The sequence below is a fragment of the Dothidotthia symphoricarpi genome (assembly GCF_010015815.1).
Source record: "Dothidotthia symphoricarpi CBS 119687 unplaced genomic scaffold P153scaffold_5, whole genome shotgun sequence".
Taxonomy (NCBI): domain Eukaryota; kingdom Fungi; phylum Ascomycota; class Dothideomycetes; order Pleosporales; family Dothidotthiaceae; genus Dothidotthia; species Dothidotthia symphoricarpi.
The window spans coordinates 1,249,564-1,268,115 of NW_022985012.1; the positions used below are offsets into that span (position 1 = coordinate 1,249,564).

At 51.7% G+C, this 18,552-nt stretch overlaps 7 protein-coding genes across 7 annotated transcripts; 2 read left to right on the forward strand and 5 right to left on the reverse strand.

The window, feature by feature from the left end:
- Positions 1-968: 968 nt before the first annotated feature.
- Positions 969-2,477, reverse strand: P153DRAFT_285628 (FAD binding domain-containing protein; the record flags this gene model as incomplete). The annotated part of the gene is made up of 1 exon (XM_033663410.1): positions 969-2,477. The coding sequence occupies one exon, from the start codon at positions 2,475-2,477 to the stop codon at positions 969-971; it is 1,509 nt and encodes a 502-aa protein (XP_033526695.1).
- A 699-nt stretch (positions 2,478-3,176) lies between these two features.
- On the reverse strand, positions 3,177-3,889 carry P153DRAFT_364729 (uncharacterized protein). The gene is made up of 2 exons (XM_033667665.1): positions 3,288-3,889; positions 3,177-3,240 (listed from the first exon to the last, which is right to left on the reverse strand). The coding sequence occupies exon 1, from the start codon at positions 3,716-3,718 to the stop codon at positions 3,515-3,517; it is 204 nt and encodes a 67-aa protein (XP_033526696.1). The 5' UTR covers positions 3,719-3,889; the 3' UTR covers positions 3,177-3,240; positions 3,288-3,514.
- A 162-nt stretch (positions 3,890-4,051) lies between these two features.
- Positions 4,052-8,150, forward strand: P153DRAFT_335097 (uncharacterized protein). Its single transcript, XM_033665639.1, has 2 exons — positions 4,052-4,215; positions 4,275-8,150. The coding sequence occupies exon 2, from the start codon at positions 4,321-4,323 to the stop codon at positions 7,708-7,710; it is 3,390 nt and encodes a 1,129-aa protein (XP_033526697.1). The 5' UTR covers positions 4,052-4,215; positions 4,275-4,320; the 3' UTR covers positions 7,711-8,150.
- An 18-nt stretch (positions 8,151-8,168) lies between these two features.
- On the reverse strand, positions 8,169-10,851 carry P153DRAFT_311176 (uncharacterized protein). The gene is made up of 3 exons (XM_033664794.1): positions 10,576-10,851; positions 9,869-10,373; positions 8,169-9,829 (listed from the first exon to the last, which is right to left on the reverse strand). Exons 1-3 carry the CDS (start codon positions 10,731-10,733, stop codon positions 8,309-8,311), a joined length of 2,184 nt encoding a protein of 727 aa, XP_033526698.1. The 5' UTR covers positions 10,734-10,851; the 3' UTR covers positions 8,169-8,308.
- A 37-nt stretch (positions 10,852-10,888) lies between these two features.
- On the reverse strand, positions 10,889-12,838 carry P153DRAFT_429470 (uncharacterized protein). The gene is made up of 3 exons (XM_033672774.1): positions 12,347-12,838; positions 11,420-12,252; positions 10,889-11,359 (listed from the first exon to the last, which is right to left on the reverse strand). Exons 1-3 carry the CDS (start codon positions 12,516-12,518, stop codon positions 11,027-11,029), a joined length of 1,338 nt encoding a protein of 445 aa, XP_033526699.1. The 5' UTR covers positions 12,519-12,838; the 3' UTR covers positions 10,889-11,026.
- Positions 12,839-13,175: 337 nt separating this feature from the next.
- P153DRAFT_394470 (uncharacterized protein) lies at positions 13,176-14,155 on the reverse strand. The gene is made up of 2 exons (XM_033671313.1): positions 13,963-14,155; positions 13,176-13,918 (listed from the first exon to the last, which is right to left on the reverse strand). The coding sequence occupies exon 2, from the start codon at positions 13,912-13,914 to the stop codon at positions 13,465-13,467; it is 450 nt and encodes a 149-aa protein (XP_033526700.1). The 5' UTR covers positions 13,915-13,918; positions 13,963-14,155; the 3' UTR covers positions 13,176-13,464.
- An 839-nt stretch (positions 14,156-14,994) lies between these two features.
- Positions 14,995-16,936, forward strand: P153DRAFT_421288 (PCI-domain-containing protein). Its single transcript, XM_033672302.1, has 4 exons — positions 14,995-15,102; positions 15,150-15,194; positions 15,249-15,529; positions 15,586-16,936. Exons 1-4 carry the CDS (start codon positions 15,033-15,035, stop codon positions 16,603-16,605), a joined length of 1,416 nt encoding a protein of 471 aa, XP_033526701.1. The 5' UTR covers positions 14,995-15,032; the 3' UTR covers positions 16,606-16,936.
- Positions 16,937-18,552: the final 1,616 nt, after the last annotated feature.

Below are 18,552 nucleotides of genomic sequence, written 5' to 3' on the forward strand. Positions count from 1 at the left end.
TAGATTAGCGCTGTCTCTTTCAGGTACAGCACGTTCCCAATGCTGTGAATATGGCAAAGAATATACCGCATCAACTTCTGACGAGTACTCTTGTCATTGCAAAGGGTCCAATACCGCGTCATCCAAATGCTTTTGCTCGTTGGAGGCTTGGTAGCTCGTCGTAGATGAACTCATCGTTCATCGTCCCTAGGAATTCACCATGACGGGTGTTTGGGGACAGGGCTACGCGAGGCGACGCGTAGTTAGAACAAAGTCTCTGCTGTACTGTGACTATGCACAACAACAGTACATCTGCAGTTCGCGCAATGTGGCGCCGATTGACGTTGTTTCAATAGTCTAGGTGCCGGATGAGATCACCGGAGACCCGAGTCGTGGCGTCAGAAATGCGGAAACGAAGCTATCCGGTAGACGTCATAACGGGATCGGCCCCAGGAGTGTACCTGTGGGGAAACGATCAACCACGTTATTTTGATGGTGCGAAGACGGAGGAAACGATCGTAATAACGACAACGTTGGTGTTGATGAAAAGTGGAGAGGACAGAGAGTGCACCCCTGTGCTCATCGCCGACCCACTTTACGCACGCGGCTTTGGTTGGCTTGTACACAATTTTCATACCTGGGTGTATCTGTCGCTTCGTACTGCGTTGTATGAACCTGGGACGCGGATGACAAGTCCCCGCACACCCAAAAAGATTCTGAGCTAGTACTGTACAGTAACACCAAAAGCCGATGATGTTCTAGAGCCAGACGCAACAAACTAGGCCTCGTCTCTAAACCCTATGTAAGCTTGTGTGCCTAGACCGCTACACGGTTACGGAGGGACACTATGTTCCTTTCTCCCAGGCCACTTTGATTTCATCAATAGAACTAGACAGTAATGGTGCAAGAATAATACGAAAGCCCCTACGACCATGATGCGAGCTTCATCGCAATAATAGAATTTGATTAGAATATTGGCATGTCAAAGATCAACTTCGCTTCTTCTTGAGCATATAGTCACCACCCCTCAGCGCCTTGTAGATGCCATAGAACCCACTCAACAACCCATTGCTTTTAACGACTCTCTTCAACCACCCCTTCAACCCCTTCCCAAAATCCTCCTTTCTCCCACGGTCTTTGACCTTGTCCCATATTGTCGGCAGAGATGTTGCGTTGAACTTCCTTCTCAAGTCATCATATCTCGGCTTATCATAATCCTGCCACCACTCATCCTCTGTGTAGAAAACGCGAGAGTAGAGCCACTTCAACCCTCCGAGTTCGCGCATTTTTGCTTCCAGATCCCTGTTTGCGCGGACGTATTCGACTTCGGAAGATGGATACGGCCCCCAGACGCCTACGTTGATGTACTCGCCCTCATACACTCCGTCTTGCTTTCCCCCAACGGCGCCAGAGTAAAATTGCGCATGGCCCATAGAAGCTCGCCCATCTTTTCTCAGTGGACACAGCCATAACGGGTAGATGCCAAATGCGTGGTCGACGTATTCGACAAACGCTTCTGCGTTTCCCGCCGGAAATGCAATGTCCTGGATGATGTACCGATCTGTGTATCCAGAAGCATGCAGAGCGTGATACATGATTCTTGTGTGCATGAAGTAGTCCAAGAGGAAGCGGGTGAACCAGGTGAACGGGACCATAAAGTGCGTGTAGGCGTACCATCCCATCCAAAACGCGCCGCGATCATAACGGAAGAGGTAGTCGGTAATGGGGACAAGTTCTGTTGTGGAGGTAGCTTTGCGTGTGAGTGATTTGGCGTAGATCCAAAACCATTCGTCCCATGGGCGTGAGAAACGGCGGATCGGGATGGTGGGACAGGCATTGGTGTCTACTAGGCGACCCGCAACGATGACACCGGAGTTCTTGGAAAAGAGGACACCGTCTACGTAGTCGTTCTCCTGGGTAGCTGTTTGTTCTTGCATCTTGCTCATGGCTTCCGCGAATGATGTCGTGGGATGGTAAGTAACTTCTACCATCTGCCTCAGGGGTATCAACTGCATCTCAACCATGGTGAGCACACCGAGCGTACCGAAGCTGCCCCTCAGACCTTCGAACAGCTCTTGGTTCTCCTTCGCGGAAGCCGTAACCAGCGATCCGTCCGCAAGCACAACCTCAGCACTCAACACGGTTCGGTCGAAGAAGCCGTACTTGAAGCTGCTACTTTCGCCTGCCGTTCCAACAAACCCCCCTCCTACAGTGATGCCTGGAAATTCCATGACTACAGGGGGGAGTAGACCTGCCTTCATGGTTTCGCGAACTAGAGCATCCATGGGCACATTTGGCTCGACTAGGGCGGTTCGATTTTCATAGTCGATTGAGAGAACATGGTTGAGGGAGCTGACGTCTACAATGGCATCGCGGTCGAAGTCTGCATGTCGGGTGCTATTGGTGCTGCCGTGATAGACGCGAAATGGGGTTGTGGTGGCGTAGAAGTGCTCAACGCGGGAGCGCACTTTCTGTACAGTAGCTATGTGAGCCTCCATACTGAGCTCTTTCGAGTGCATTTCGAGCATTTCCAGTTGCAGTCAGTCGTGTTGGAGTTTGTTGCTCTTTTTGAGTAGCGCACGGTCGCTGCTGGATCGTACGAAATCTCGCGCCTTCAGTTAGCGTCTATTGTCCCACCAGACGTTGAGCTCTTCCTCCTCTTTCTGCCCTTTAGATGTCAGCAGTCAGGAACTTTAGATCAGAACCACGTGCGATGGTTCGGCATACGTCAGCGCCGCCGCTTGACAAGTGCGTTCGTTCCGGGCGTCCCGCACACGCGAAAGCTACATGCGTAACCCAAAGGAACGACCGTAAATCGTGCAGTGCATGCTTACAAAGTGGACCAGAAGTCAACCTCATGGCGAGAAGATGTATCTCTCGTTTCATCTAGGATATATCCTGTCACTAATAAACCATCTACACACATATTGCTGACTCCCATTTTGTTATGGAGACCCACAACTCAACGGTAGCCAACCTCGCAACTTGAGTTACGTATTTCAGCACCTGGAAAACAATATGGATGCGACAATTGTCCCGTCAACAAAATTACATCATGGAGTTGCTGATACACTGTTGGTGGAAGGTAGGTTGATCACCGATGTATGCGAACAAATTGTTGTTTGCTCTTGGGAGCTCACGAACGTGTCAACGGTTGTCTTGAGGACATGCTCATCCTGTATAACTCCAGGTGAAGGTCGATGAGAGCGGTTCGTGGAAATGCGGGCTATTCGACTGGACTTCCAAAGAGCTTAGATATATGTTAGGAAACACCGAGATTGTATGGATTTCAGCTGATGAACATCCAGGCCTCTTCATCATCGCCGCCAGATCATGCGAAATCGCCCTAAGTAGTCATGCTATTGGAGATGGAGCTCATTGATGCGAAATGTCACGTTGAGTTGTAGTGTATTCCAGTCAAGCCCGGCAAAGAAGATGTTGCGCGAATTAGCGTGATGAATACTAATCGGAGGTTCTCTGCTTGGACGGGAACCTCTGTTCTATAGTCAACCATCGTCTAAAATCACGACGTGCCCTACGACACAGCTGAGGAGTTCCCCTGATGGACAGAAGAGCGAACAGGGATCTGGCCACTACGGCTCAGTCCCGTCAAGTCTGCGCCGCAAGAGATTGCGATCACGACGAAGGGAGACTCTTTGCTGAAGAAGTAAGGCGGAGGAGCGACTAGTCGTTCTGGCGAAGAATCTGGAATGACTTTGAAGGCTGCGACAGTACACATGTGCTCCGCACTGTGAAGAGATTGATTAGTTGCTTGCGCCTTTGATGATGGCCCCTTGCATGATGTCTGTTTGCGTGTAAGACATAGACCGTCTTGGCGTTCAGGCTGGATTTACGGCGTTGCAATGATGACCAGGCGGGTCGTTCACGAGCGGCAGAGTACAGAAAAGCAGGTACTGTGCCGCCTATATGCCCACATAATCTTATAGGTAATTTCCGCGGTGTCGTTAGTTGCAGCGACAAAAAGGTGAAAGGTACGTCACATGAAAAAGTAAAACGCGCACAGGCCGTTGACGTAGCACAGTCCAGCCACCTCAATTCACGCCTTTCAGCACTGACACCAACCTCTCCACGCCCGATTTCGATATCACGATCTCTGCGCTTCCATCTAGACCCCGCGGTTGATTGTCGCTGCTACACATCTTCTCCCCACTTTTTGGCATATTCCACTGTTTGCATCCCACACGCGGCCACGAGTCGATCAACCCCATAGCACTGGTAGGTGCGCTGTCCTGTGACTATCTCGCCGCGTGTCTATCGCTGACGAGACTGCAAAGACACTCCAACACACGTAAACAACCAAACACACACCTGTCCGCTACCATGGCTCGCCTTAGTGGGCTCCCTTCCGAGCACCACCACGAGGGTCCTGGTGACGCACCGCGTCGCAGGCGAGGCCGTCCGGCGAAGGGCCAGACGCCAGCGGAAGACGGCGCGTCTCACAGCAAGCGCGTGCTCTCACCGACAGCAGAGTCATCGCAGACAAAACGAGTAAGACGCGTGCAAGTCGACGATGGCGAGTCGCAGATCGCCGAGGAGGTAGAAGAGTCTGCCACGCGTTCGCAGCACGGCGACACAATCCACGTCGAGAACCAGACCAGCACCACAACGACGCGTCGCAACCGCCGCCACTCGGAGCCCGCCGTCGGCGTCCAAGACGATGACGAGGATGAAGACGAGCTCGCAGGCAATGCTCTGGCGGTGATGGAGCCGTTGTCTGGCCTGACTCCCCATCTCGACCGCCTCGGCGCCACCCGCAACCGCTTCACCAACACGCGCCGCGCTCGCATGTCCATGCCTGCTCAGCTGAACGTCGAGCGCGTCGACGACCAGCAGGGCAACCGCTTCCAGTTCATGCCCATCAAGGCAGTCCTTAACGGGCGCACCCGCAGGAGCCTTCGCCGCAACCACGTGAGCGAGGAGATGAACGCAGTCGAAGCGAAGAAGCAAGAGCACAAGAAGCAGCTCCTGGCACTGCATCGCCAGCTCCGCGACCGCGACGACACTATCAAGAACCTCGAATTCAAGCTCGAGAGCCGGCGCCTGGGTAACATCGATGTCACAGAGTACGACCAGGAACTGGAGCAGCAGCTCGAGCTGGCCCGCAAAGAAATCGACGATCTGCGCGCATCGTCGCTGTACATGGGCAGCGATCGTGACCTGGCCGCTTTTGACGGGGCTGCGGATGTGTCCGATGATGATGACGACCACAACAGGCTTGAGCTGATCAATTCCGACGATCTGCACATGTCCCAGGACCTGGACCTTGTTCCCACACCCCACGGCCAGTTTGCTTCCCGTGTGATGGAGCTGTCGAACCAGGTCACGTTCGAACACCTGCCGGAAATCTCTCAACTTACCCATGACACCCTGGTCGAGGACGACGAACCTGTCGAGTCAGACAGCATCCACGACCAAGCCGTACATCGCTACGAGCGGGAGTTGCAAGGGTACACTCGCGCACTTGCTGAAGCTCAGGGCGCGTTGCGTGTTGTTACCATCGAGCTGCAGAACCTGAACTTCGTCGAACCTGGCGCCGCCAGCGACGAGATTCTCACCGAACTACGCCACAGCCTTGACTTTCTCCGTCACCACGTCGAGAAGTACTTCCCCGGAATTTGCACTGGCCTTACGGGCGCACAGATGTTGCGTAAGATTCCTGAGCTTTTCGGCGGTATCTTCTACGAGTTACACGAGAAGACCGTCCAGATTGAATCGTCGCGTAAGACTGAGGTGCTTTTGAGGAGGCAGTATGAGGGCGTTCTAGACCTCCTTGGTGAGGCTGAGGCAAAGGTGGAAGACAAAGATGCGAAGATTTACCATCTCGACAAGAGCAACGACGAGAAGAACCGGACGATTCTCGACCTTGACGAGCAGGTCACGACTCTGACAGCATTGGCCGAGGGGCAGGATGCAGGGCTAAAGGATCAGGCCGCGCAGATCCTTATCCTCGAGGATCAGGTAGTGGACAAGGACGCAAACCTAGAAAAGCTCCATCAGGCACTCGACGCTTACCGCCAAGATCTCGATACCGTTACCCTTGCGGCTACCCAGTTCGAAGAGGATCATCATGAGACTATTGCCAGAATGGAACAGGAGCATGCCCAAATTGTTCTTGAGCTCGAGAACGAGCTGACCGCTGAGCAAACAAGCCGTGAGGCTGCCGAGGAGGACGCTCAACAAAGGGCAGATTACATTGACGAACTCGAAGGCCGTATTTCGCGCATGGAATCCGATGTCGTCACCATCACCACTGAGATGGCCACACTCCGAGAGCGTCTCGAGATCGAGACCGAAGGTCGTGCCATTGCTGAGACCGAGCGCGACACGCAAATCACGATCGTATATCAACAAGCAAACACTATCGAGAACCTGAACGAGACCATCCTCGAGCTTAACGATCAGATTGCATTGCTCCGAGCTAACCTGAAGGCCGAGCAAACCCAACGCGAGAAGACAGAGGTCGACCTCGATGAGGCCAACAACAAGATCGATGACCTGAACCTCCGCCTTCACGACCTTGGTATCCAAGGGAACGAGCTCCGCTCCAAACTGTTCCAGGTTCAACAAGAGAAGGAGCAGGCCATTGCACAACTCCAAGACGAGGCTGCGGAACGCGAGGAAGTTCTAAACGAGCAGCTCGCAACCGAGACGGGACTTCGAGAAAACGCTGAGAAGGTCATCGTCAAGCTGACCAAGCAAATCACCATGCTCCAAACAGATCTTGCGAATCTAAATGTAGCATTAGCCGACATGACGAACGATCGGGATGAACTCATGCAAGACCGCGACACCCAGGTCGCTGCGCTCGCTGCTGAGCTCATAGACCTCAGAGCGAAGTATGCGGCTTTGCAAAACTCTACCAGTTCTACGATCACTACTCTAGAGGCGAACATTACGGATCTCAATCACCAAATTCAGCGCAAGGATGCAGAGATCAAGATCCTGGCGGAGCGGGTTATCGAGCAAGAACGTATCTACGTCGAGGATACTACCCTCCTCAAGGAAAACGTTGCTGTCCTCCAAGGCGATCTTGCTGCCGAACGTGCCGAGAACGAGGATCTGCGTGCCGAGAACGCCTCCCTTTCCGAGCGTCTCGCAGAGGCAGCAAGCGAATTCTTGAACGTTGTCAGCACGACCAATGACGAGAGGAAGGCTCTCGAATCTGACATCGCAGCCCACAAAGCTACCATCCTGCAGCACCAAGCCGCCGCCGTTCAACGTGCAGCCGAACATGAAGAGCTACTTATGGAACGCGCCCGCGAAATCGAACAGTTGCAGCTTCTGGGTGAGGAACATGTTGGTACCATTATCGGCCTCAACACCCAAATAGAAAGCCTCAAGGACACATTCCGCGAGCAGGTGGAGCGCACAAACGCCCACATCGATAGTCTCGTTGAGAATTCACGTCTGTTGCAAGAGAAGAATGAGCAGCTTGGCGAAGATCTCAAGAGGCAAGGCGTTGAGGCCCTCAAGGGTGTTCAGAGCTTGAAAGCACAAGGCTTCGAGACAAAAACTGTCGGCCTCAGCCTCCATCGACCCGTCACCGGCAGGATCACCAAGGCGAGCGACAAGGTCAAGATTGGCAAGAAGGTTGGCAGCAAGAAGAAGGTCTCCCGCCGCCAGTATGACTCCGGCTTTGGTATCGACCCGGACGTTGAGGAGGCGACTGATGGTGCCGAGGCGAACGGCGATGAGTTCATTGCCGCATAGACGACTGTGACCATGTTTTGACTTGGTGCAGATTGGATATGAAACGCAAGCTCGCCGACGTTTACACGTACCATCTACACTGTCATTGAACAGTTTTCACTTTTCGGATACAACTTGATTCCTTGCGGCATCCTGTCCTTGGCACGATGCCTCTTTTCTTTCTCATTTTGGATGCTAGAATGTACGCTGGTTCGGATTCTTTTCTTTGGCGCTTGTTATGTCGGTTTTGCACAACAACGCGGTATTCTTGTTTTCTTCCTTTTCTTCTTTCACGACAACGACACGACAGCTTCATCTCCGGTATGTGGTTGTTGGATGCAGTAATATCGGGTATTGTGTACCATGGTGTTTCTCGGTAGGGGCATGCTCTTGGATTGGGTTGGATTGGATGTGGATGAATGGGATCATAACACTTAGGTAGAAATTTCTATGTGCCAATTCTTAACGGACTGTCTCTGCTCTTTCCATGTTTGTGATGATCAGGCTCATCTGCGCAAATGATTAAGGAGAGTACATCTTGCGAAGCGGAGCGCAGACGAATTGATATTAGGGAAGGGAGTATAAAATCACAAATTAAGACTGACACACAACCGTCACCTCACCTCTCGATCCTCGAACTCAACAACACATTCCTCAGCGCCTGGAACTCCTCCCTCAACGCCTCCAAATCCCTCTTCAACACCTCATTATCCTCCCGCAGCTTCCGTGCCTCGTGACTGGATAAAGTCGCGGGCGCAGGCGCAAGCGTGGCTGTCGCCGCTCTCCGCCGTCCTGCGACTCGAAACCGCTTCTCGGGCGAGATATCCGCCACGTCGAAGCCAAGGTCTCCTTGCACTTCTGGCGTTGGATTTGGAATACTTATCGTGCCATCTACGCGGCTGGCAGATCTGTGGGGCAGGGGGGGTGTTGGACGAGAGTAGAGACTGCTGGGCGAGTCGAGTGGGGAGGGCGTAGCATTCGCATGTGGAGGTGTGGCTGGAGTGGGGTCTGTAGTATTATCTAGGGTTCTCGATGACGAGTCGCGCGTTGTGGGCTGGATGTGCGGAATACTCTTAGCTTTTGGATCAAGGGGTGACGATGCGTCCTGTAGGTTGTTGGGAGTCTGATGTTGTGTCTTGGTTATAGGTTTGTCTTCTTCTCTCGAGCGTGCCCGAGACGTTGGGCGAGGGTATACTGAGGTGTTTGGCGTGTTTCTTCGACATAGTGATATCTGGCGTGTCGGAGTTTTCTGTCCAGCAACCGAGATCCTCGGGTTGGTGAAGCGTTGGGGTGCTTTGTCATTATCCCGACGTGTGGACGGAGGCGTGAAGAATGCTTGATCTGAGCACTCAGAGTCAGACCCATCAGATGACTGAGAATCCACTGTTGATGGAGAGAAGCGGAGAACGCGGGCCGCAGGAGGTAAGTCTGGAGCCTGACGAATTTGTGGCCATTTACGGGTTTCTTTGATGGTTGTTGCGTTCTGACTGGAAGAACTCGTAGGGAGAGATGGACTGGAAATAGTTTCTGAAGGAGACCTAAAGGTCTCTGTCGCGATTCGTGGTCGGGGAAAAGACTTCCGCCGCGGTCGCTCTCTTGTTCGCTCAACTTGGAGTGGCGAGCCGGTTGAGACGTCGGAGGGCTTGCGTGCTACGCGTGTAGAAATGCTGTGCGGTGGACTATTGCTCGAGAAAAAGTCCCTTCCCTGTCCTATTGGATACGGACTGCGTATCCCGACTTCCTCGGTAGGCAACGCAACCCTCATGACAGTACCACACTCTTCTTCGTTTAGAGCCTTTTCGTACTCCTCTACCAGCGCAGTCATCACCGGGTGTGATTCAGGTGACATGGAAGACACTCGATTTGGAAGGACTGAAGGTGCGGACATGTCGCCAACCCACTCAACGGCAACAACCGGTCCGTTCATCAAAATCTCACGCATGAGGAGGCCGAGGACATTGAAGATCAGCACCTTTCCAACCTGTGTGCCAATCGCGAGGAGTACTTCTGATCCCTCATACACAGGTTCAGTGTCCTCCATCGCGTCGCCACCCAATAATCCCGTCTTATTCTTTCTACGTTTCGAACTCGCAATCCCATTTGAGACGACAGACAGACAAGTAGCCGGCCCAGAGACATGCTATGTCCTCAATACTTTCCCACCTCCCTCAAAATCGACAAGCCGGCACCGTCCGTCATGCCCGATGCTGACGACCCGTGATCTGTGGCCTGGTATAAACTCAGCTGCCGATAGGCCTCCCATCGCCGCCTTATGTAGCTTCTTAATAGCCCCAATCTTGACTGGCTGGAGGTGGAAGGCCTGACTTCGCTGGTAATTTGCTTCTTCGTAACGTCGTGAGCGTGGGGGTAGAAACAGTTTATAGAGTGCTAGTGTTCCGTCTTGGAACCCCAGCAAGAAACAAGTATACGATAGCCGTTCGGAGCCACCATAGGTTTGGAATACTGCACAACTGACTGGGAACCGCGCATCTGTGGGGTGAAAGTTTACCGGCGCACTACCTCCCCATCTTCTGTCTTGGAGATATATCGCAGGTGGTGAAGGCGAGGCTGACAAAAGTATGTTGCCATCGCCTGAAACACTAATCACATTTGGCGGCGACGGATGGTTTTGTGGTGCAGGCAATAGCTGGGCGGTCGGGACGGAGTACGCTTGAACGGAAGTGCTTAACGTTGTTGTGAAATAGAGCGTGCGCGAATCAGGTGAAAATAACAAAAGGCGTGGCTCGCCCTGTTCGGTTGTCAGTTTCCACGATCGCAACTTCGATGGAATAAGCACTTACGTCACCGTTCTTCAGCTTGTACTTTTTGTCTTTGCCTTTCGCCGCGTCATACAAAATCACTACGTGAGCATCGGCGACAGCGAACAAGCCACTATTGTCCTTGGACGCTCGGGCATTGACGATACTATCAGGCGTTGTGCATTCGAAGAGAGTCTTGTCGGATAGTTGCGAGCAGAAATGTATGACATTTGGTGTAGTGATGAACAAGCTCTGCTCAAGCGGCGGTGGACTATTGGGTGTCATCTTGAAAGTCGGATTACTGATAAAGTTTAGGAATGGGAGTGCGGAGCGATGGGACTGAATGATCGGCGTTGACAAGTCGATGAGTGGTGGGCAATGGATTGAAAGAAGCAGGCACTCCACATTGTCCAACGTGATAGCTAGGGAAGCAACGACAAGGGACGTATGAATGCGTTGCTATTGACGCCGCTTTCGGCTATATACGATCTAGACATTTATACAAGGAGCACACAGCGTATCGAATGGCCAGCAGTTAATATGTACATGTCGTCTGTCTCATAACTCAGTGCCAAACCTCACTTCAACTTCGCGTATTGCTTTCCCCACTTCGCAGCGATCTCTTCTTCGGTAAACTTCCTCGTCTTTCGGCGCAGCAACGCCTCTCTCTCTTCTAGTGTAAGCTTCATCTGATCGCCCATTGGTACCAGGCATTCTGCAAGAAACTTATAGTTCTTCGTCAACAAGCTAATGGTAAGAAACATGTAATCAATGTTGTAGAAAACGAGTGCGTGCTCGTCAGCATACTGCTTCTTCTGCGAGAGAAAAGCAACGGGGTGATCACGCCAATGTCGGAGTGGGTTTAGGTGGTGAGACGTGTGGTAGCCATCATTGTAGCAGTAGCGATTGCTCTGCCGAAAATGTCAGCTTTTGTGGAGCTTTATCGGATATAGAAATATTGTGAAACTTACAGCCACGTCGATGAGTGTGATGCTAGACCTGAAGTCGGAGTCTGGCTCCACCTCATCCACAAAAGCATGTTGCCCCCAGTTGCCGCTCATCAAGGCAAGACGCATGAAAGCGAGGGGTAGCACGAAAACAAACGTCGCCGCCCGCGCATTCACATATGTGAACATGGTGTATATAAAAGCGTAAGTGCCAAGCTCAAATACACCCGTCTTGAAAGCAAGCCCCTTCTTGTTGGTCCGCAAAAAGTAACGAGGGAGATCGAACCAGACTAGAACATAGAATCGGCCAACATAGCGCAGGAAATCCCAGATATCGTCTCGTTGGTAACGAATGGTCGATGACAGGTCATTCGGGCCATTGCCTTCAACGTGATGGTGTTTGACGTGATGGAAGAAGTATGAATTCCAAGTATGTCCCATCAAGGGATCGAGAACGTATGGAAAGACCGCGTCAATGAGAGCGTATTTCTTGTTCAAAACTCCGCGCATATGGATATGTTGATGCATCAGAAGTGTGTAAGGCCCCATATAATAGCCCTGCATAACCGCGTGGAGTAAACCGTGCCACCAGTGGAAGTTGTAAAACATATAGATGGCAGACGGTATGCTCGTACTAATGTAGAGCAGTAGATGGGTAATCATGATGACATCGGTCTCGACTCGCACGACTTTTTGAGCCCAACGGGTGTAAGGGTCGAGAAACCAGCTGCGAAAACGCGCATTTTTGATGTCCGGAACGTCCACAGAACTAAAGACGGAAGGCTGAAACTCATCAGACTTTGGGTTGTTGATGTTTTTCAAATAAGCAATTGTCTGTTGTTCTCGGTCTTGGGGATCTAACAAAGATTTAGCCTGACTCGTGGATCGTGCATAACAGGTATCCCAACTCGTGCAGTTGAGAACCCATCAAGGAGCAGAGTGGTGTAGTACCTTCGGGAGATGGCGTAACAAACTTAGAATGCTTGACATCTGAAGTGTCGGAGTCTTCTGAGGCTTCTGATAGCACGTTGCTCGACGCCGCGTATTCCTTCTCTAGAATTTCCAAGACCATGCGGTCTGGTCCAGTGAGTGCCGCATCGAGCGGGACAGGGAGGCGTCCCATTTGGTCACGATAGAACAATGTCTAAGCGCCGTAATAAAAATGGTACAAGAGACCGTACAACACGTATCAACGGCGACAATTCGCTGCGCAACCCGGAACAAAGGCGGTCAAAATTTCAACACCGCAAACAATCGGTACACAACAGAGCTTAAGAATGCAGTAAAGGGAACAGATGAGACGATGGAAGCTGCATGATCGAGCCACGAGGCGAGGTAGCGAGATGGAAAGGAGAAGGTCCATAGCGGTGGAAAACCCGACTAGCGCCTCATCTCCATAGGTCGAAACAGCGAAACGTGTACATCTGGCCTGCTCCACCCAATCGTGCACGCGGCCATCGCATGACAGAGCGTAAAGGCTCGAACAAAGAGAGGAGAGATGTCAGTAGAATATCACGTACGCCACGTCAGCCTCGCCTTGGCTTGGAAACACCGGGGTCGCTCAGCCCCAGACAAATGGTTCGGGTAAGCGTCTACCCATGACAGGCACAAGCTACCGGTAGCTTGTTTCCGCCTCTATCCTTCCATTGCTCTACAAAGATCGTTTTCCCCATATGATACGCACTCATGTGTACAGAAGGTCATCCAGGTCGTACCTACAAAATTATTCTTAGGTACTAAGTATGATCGGCTCCCTACCAGTTGCAAAATTTGCATTTTTCTGTAGGTGAGCATGGGGAAATCATGAGATAAGAGAGATACATGGCCTGCACCTGAGAAAGAACAAAGTCAAGGAGTGTATCAGGCAACAGATGACATTAAGACTGCGGGACAAGAATAACAAAAGTGAAAATTTACCGCTACCAGCTAGTTGTTGGGAAAGATAGGTACCAGATACTCCATTCTGGCGAAAGATGGAGAGATGTCTACCATCAAACACCACCACAAATATCCTTGTTAATGCGCGTTTCGACTGCACCCGTTCTCGGTTTTCATATACTTTCTCCATCCTATTTGAGCTTCTTTGCTTCATCTCTTATGCACTGGCACTTCATACCACCGTTCTTCTGCCACATCAAGTAACACAGAACCGTATTCAGAACCGCCATGACTATCAGTAGGAGTAGGAGCAGTACCAACAAGGTCGTCAAATTGCCAACGTGGTGAATGAAGAGATCGGCGCGAGCATAGATTGGATCCAAATTCGCGAATGTCTTTTCGATAGCCACGAAGGTCGTTTTCGCAGACTTGAGTAGGTCAACAGCGACAGTTGTGTCTGTGTCTGCGAACGTCTTCTCGATAGTCATAAGAGTCTTCTCTACAGACTTGAGTGTTTCAGCAGCAACTGTTGTATTCACTCTTGAGATTTCTAGGTAGATGGCGCCGATGATTTCAAGCATCTGGTCGACGCGCGTTTCAGTTGCTGGTGGCAGCACGACATGCTGCTCAAAGTACACCATAGTGCTTGATGATATTAGCACGGACTTGGGAGGTACCCAGTGACTCACACTCTTGTCGAGGAGCTTTCCAAGGATCTCGTAGAAGATTAAATGGCTGATAAGTGGGGAATTGTTCGAGTACTGAGAATCAGGTATGGAAGAGTGTGTGGTGAGTGGGTGGTGTTGGAGTAGCGCACTACCTGGATTTTGGGAGTTCAGCTAGCAAGGGAATTTGAAGCTGGAGATAGCAGGAGTTTTTTCGACTAATTACATTTGTGCTTGCATGCAGGGAAAACTGGGGTCCAAAACTTATCTAGGGTTAGTATCTGCATTGAGCCTCGCACTTGCATACGGTACGAATATAGACAAAGGCCATCAACAAGCAAAACGAATAGGCAACCGCCAAAACACATTCCTCTGTAGGTTCTGGTTGCATCCGACTGACAAACGATAAGCAGGCTTCCATCGTTAAGTGTGGGACCTTAGATATGGACGATTATGTGATATCCGGTTGATGTAAAAATTGTTTTATACATGTTGATACATTCAGGACGCTCAATAGGTGACTACGCCTATCTCATAGGAATCATAAATACTTAGGTGCAATGTAAGGTACATTTGGATCGACAATATACTGTATTCATGGCTGTAAAATAGGTTTGCGCAGAGTGAGATTTTGGCGAGATCAACTTACCCAATACTCCTATCAAACGTAAGTACCACTAGAGCATCTACCAAAATTTGGCTGTAGCAGTAAAGCCGCCGCTAATATCTGGGTTCTGCGTTCACATCCAGATTCTTAGGACCTGAGCCTTGTAGTTGAGGTTCTGAAGGAGGGATGAATGGATCGAGAGATCATGGTTTATTAAGACTTTAGACGGGGGTTCGAGATATCTGTTTATTGTTAATTCAAGTAAAAGACCTCGCTTGCTCGGTCTGTACAGGCTGGGACTTGAAGCACTCTTAGACAGAACGATATCTTTTAAATGAGAGGGAACCTCACGAACAGTTTCCCCGCGCTACTGATAGCCCCGCGCTAACCCCAAAGCGTGGTGTGGACCATAGACAGGCAGCCGCGCTCCATAGCTCTCCGCAACGCCGCAACACCGTCACAACTGCAACCTCACCACAGCACCACCATGGCGTCCAACGTGGAGCAGTCGCCCTTCTTTCAACAGCGGAAGACCAAGGGCGAGCCTATCGTCAAGGGTAGTGCATCCCCGCATTGTGCACACGAGCTATACTGATGCACGCAGAACCTCCCAAGTTTGACCTCGAATCATACATATCCAACTATGCTGGTATGTCCTCGAAGAAGCAGGACATGGATTGAGGGGCTGCTTATCTGGCACCAGGATTCACACGCGTCGACCGACTCCACCACATCGGCTCTCACTCACCGTACCTTGCCGTCGACGCATATCGCCTGGCCATCACGGAGGCGAAGAAGGGCAAAAATGTCGATCTCTACACGAAACTGGCAGCCGACCTAAGCAGCATCGTACCAGATGACCCTGCGGCCCTGATAGACACGGCGTGGGCGGAGAAGAAGACGCGCGAGACGCAGCTGGAGCAAAACAGGCTGGAGCACGAGTTGAAGTCGTACAAGAACAACTTGATAAAAGAGAGCATAAGGGTGTGTGTGCAGCAGACAGCCACTGCTTGCGAAGCGCCGGCTAACAAAACTCGCAGATGGGCAATGAGGACATTGGCCACTTTTTCTATGACACAGGCGATTACAGCAGCGCGCTCAAGGCATACATGAAGATGCGCGAGCACTGCACCTCGAACAAGCACCTCGCCGACATGACCCTCCGCCTTGTATATGTCAGCATCGCGCAGAAATCCTGGTTGGGCGTGCAGGCAAACCTGGCAAAGGTCGACGCCGCGCAGCTCAAGGGCGACGACAAGACCAAACTCGAGCCTATCGTGGCGGCCAGCTCAGGCCTCACGCACATGTCCATTGGAAACTTCCGCGAAGCCGCCACGCATTTTCTCGGTACCTCGCCTGCCTTTTTGACCGTTGAGCCTGCAGCAAACATCACATGGCAGAAAGAGGTCTTGACTGGCAACGACGTGGCCGTATACGGTGGGCTGTGCGCGCTCGCATCCATGGACCGTACCGATTTGCAGAACAAGGTTCTCGGCAACAACGATTTCCGCAACTTCCTCGAACTTGAGCCACACATCCGCCGCGCCATCAATCTGTTCTGTAACTCCAAGTATAGCGCCTGTCTCGAAGTGCTCGAAGGCTATCGCAACGACTACCTCCTTGACGTTTACCTCTCAAAGGTTCTTGTCACCATCTACGGTCGCATTCGAACTAAGAGCATTGTCCAGTACTTTATTCCTTTCAGCTGTGTCACGCTTGACGAAATGGCGTCCAAGTTCCCCGCGTCAGAGGACAAGAGTATTGAAGACGAGCTGGAGTCGTTGATCAACAACCGCACCTTGAACGCGCGGATAGATCTTGTAGATCGACTACTGATCTCCCCACCGACAAATCCGCGTCATAGTGTGCACGCGGAAGCTCTGGCTATGGCAGAGACATACGACCACACGCTCCGTCTAAGATTGACGCGTCTCAACATGCTGGCCGCAGGCATGGAGATCAAGCAGGAGAAAGGCTCGGCGGATAAGATGTCTTCGGACACTGGCGTCGGTATCGGTGCCAGTTTGCGGGGTCTGGGTTCGAAGATGGGTTTCACGTAGTGTGCGCGCTTCCACAAAAGGAATTCTCGACGTATGTCAACCGATTAGCATTTTCAGGCGTTAAAGAGAAACGGCGCAAGTATATAATGGGCATGAGACACAATTCTGGCGTCCAGCGGTATGAGCGAGGATCGGGATTTGGTAGGGAGGTAAAGTTGCACTCTTGTGTAGTCAGCCCACAAGATCACTGAGCAATTGGCAGGAGAGTAGATACAGTACGAACGAGATTCGTATATGTCGTTCGTACGAAGCTAGGCTGTTACTTTTTAGGGTGATGTAGTTGAAATAAAGACAGCAAGCTGAAGCCATCGAGAGAAGGCGTAACGGGGCTACTTCCTTTTCTGTCCAGCACCGGAAGAGCTGACCGCTCACCCAACGTTCTGGTTTCCTATCCGCCTCCACCTGAACTCTACCTCGACTACACCTCCTCTTCAAATGCATATAGTTTCTGAACGCACACTCTCTTTCTCTAGCTCTACTCCGCGTTGATCGCAGTAGTGGGTGACACGAGGCTGGCAAGAAGCGACTGTCCAAGTGTCACTCTGGGCATCTACGACGTCATCTGTCAACACAAAACCCAGCTAGAGATCAACATCGCTGCCGCCCTCAAAGTGGACGTACTCAGGACAAGCCGGATAACTCTAGTCGCCGATCAACATGTCTCTTGTCACGCAATGACCCGCGTCCTTTCATGCAGTCCGCCTTGTCCATGTCGTCGACGACAGGATCAGGAAGACCTCGATATAGCACGCTGCAGGACCAGGGTTGGCGAGAATGAAGCTGGAGCCTCGGATATGATAGGCGGGTGACCCGGAAACCGCAAAGAGGATTCACCCGCCTGTCGCTTCCTGCCTTGATACACGGCTTTGTGTTTGCTTTTGCGAGCCACCTCATCTACTCGCGAAACCTCTAGCACATCACGGACACTACCGTTGCAAGGTTCATAGCTTGCGGACTGAGGCGGCCGTGGGATGCCCATCGGCGCCATCGACCTTCTCGATAAGACAAGATCGTTACATCATCATGTAGGTGATACCTCTCGTTCTGAAGACCAGCACGGACACTTGCAGTACAATCCACACATGCTGTTTCAACCAGTTGATGGCGTTCAGCCTCGCATCTAGATAGCGCAAAGGCCTTCACCAAGTTGTTGTCGCAGCCCCGCCACAAAAGCCATATCCAGCACATCGGTCCAACAGATGCCTGCAGTGCTTGCCTGGTCGCTTCTGCATGTCTCATGGCCCAAGAGGGGTAGAAAGTGCCAGCACACTTTTCCCACATCGGTCCTGGTCGGTCTCTTGTCTGATTTCAACCGCATCCCGAGGTCACGGTAATGATGGTGTTGATCTGCCGGAGTGTGTTTGGACTGCGAGTCATGAGACTTCGTTCGTTTCATGGGGACGACCGGCAAGTACTCAACATGCATATGGAAGACGGGAGATCATGTGTCGGAGCACTGGCAGGGTGATTTCTGAATCGCGTTCGTGGTTTCTCTCGCTGGGGCTTGCACGGATGTGTCCTAATGCGGAAAGACTAGTCTTATCGTGGTGCTCGGGAAGATCGCTTCCAACCCATACGGCCGGTGTACCGACCCCTCAAGACTCATGGCGCTGCGGGGTCAAGCAAGGCATGCACTAATCATTGACTTGTCCGCTACCACGCGGCGACGCCGATCAAAGGTCACTGCAATGTGGATAACATCAAATGTAAATTTTCAGTCGTACGGAGTTGCTAGTTTGACCCGGAACTCGCACAAGGGATGCAGCATTATTGGGCATGGGTATGAGTCACCCCGGCTGTCGTGTGTTTCCTGGACCATTGCCATGGAGCGGAGAATCGTACACCCTGGAGGACACCGGAAGTCCGTTTGGAGTGCACCAAGTTCTTGATTTTCGCACAAAACACCTCTGCCGATCACTCATGATTGAAGCATTGGTCGCTCTGTTT

Bases quoted from the DNA above. Each gene is read 5' to 3' on its own strand.
- P153DRAFT_364729 (XM_033667665.1), bottom strand. From the start codon at position 3,718: ATGTGTACTGTCGCAGCCTTCAAAGTCATTCCAGATTCTTCGCCAGAA.
- P153DRAFT_335097 (XM_033665639.1), top strand. From the start codon at position 4,321: ATGGCTCGCCTTAGTGGGCTCCCTTCCGAGCACCACCACGAGGGTCCT.
- P153DRAFT_311176 (XM_033664794.1), bottom strand. From the start codon at position 10,733: ATGACACCCAATAGTCCACCGCCGCTTGAGCAGAGCTTGTTCATCACT. The intron at 10,374-10,575 runs GTTCGCTGTCGC...AACAACGTTAAG, and splicing joins TCCAAGGACAATAGTGGCTT to CACTTCCGTTCAAGCGTACT. The intron at 9,830-9,868 runs GTCGATTTTGAG...TTGAGGACATAG, and splicing joins ATGACGGACGGTGCCGGCTT to CATGTCTCTGGGCCGGCTAC.
- P153DRAFT_429470 (XM_033672774.1), bottom strand. From the start codon at position 12,518: ATGGGACGCCTCCCTGTCCCGCTCGATGCGGCACTCACTGGACCAGAC. The intron at 12,253-12,346 runs GTACTACACCAC...AATCTTTGTTAG, and splicing joins TGTTACGCCATCTCCCGAAG to ATCCCCAAGACCGAGAACAA. The intron at 11,360-11,419 runs GTAAGTTTCACA...CATTTTCGGCAG, and splicing joins TCACACTCATCGACGTGGCT to AGCAATCGCTACTGCTACAA.
- P153DRAFT_394470 (XM_033671313.1), bottom strand. From the start codon at position 13,914: ATGGTGTACTTTGAGCAGCATGTCGTGCTGCCACCAGCAACTGAAACG.
- P153DRAFT_421288 (XM_033672302.1), top strand. From the start codon at position 15,033: ATGGCGTCCAACGTGGAGCAGTCGCCCTTCTTTCAACAGCGGAAGACC. The intron at 15,103-15,149 runs GTAGTGCATCCC...TGATGCACGCAG, and splicing joins GGGCGAGCCTATCGTCAAGG to AACCTCCCAAGTTTGACCTC. The intron at 15,530-15,585 runs GTGTGTGTGCAG...CAAAACTCGCAG, and splicing joins TGATAAAAGAGAGCATAAGG to ATGGGCAATGAGGACATTGG.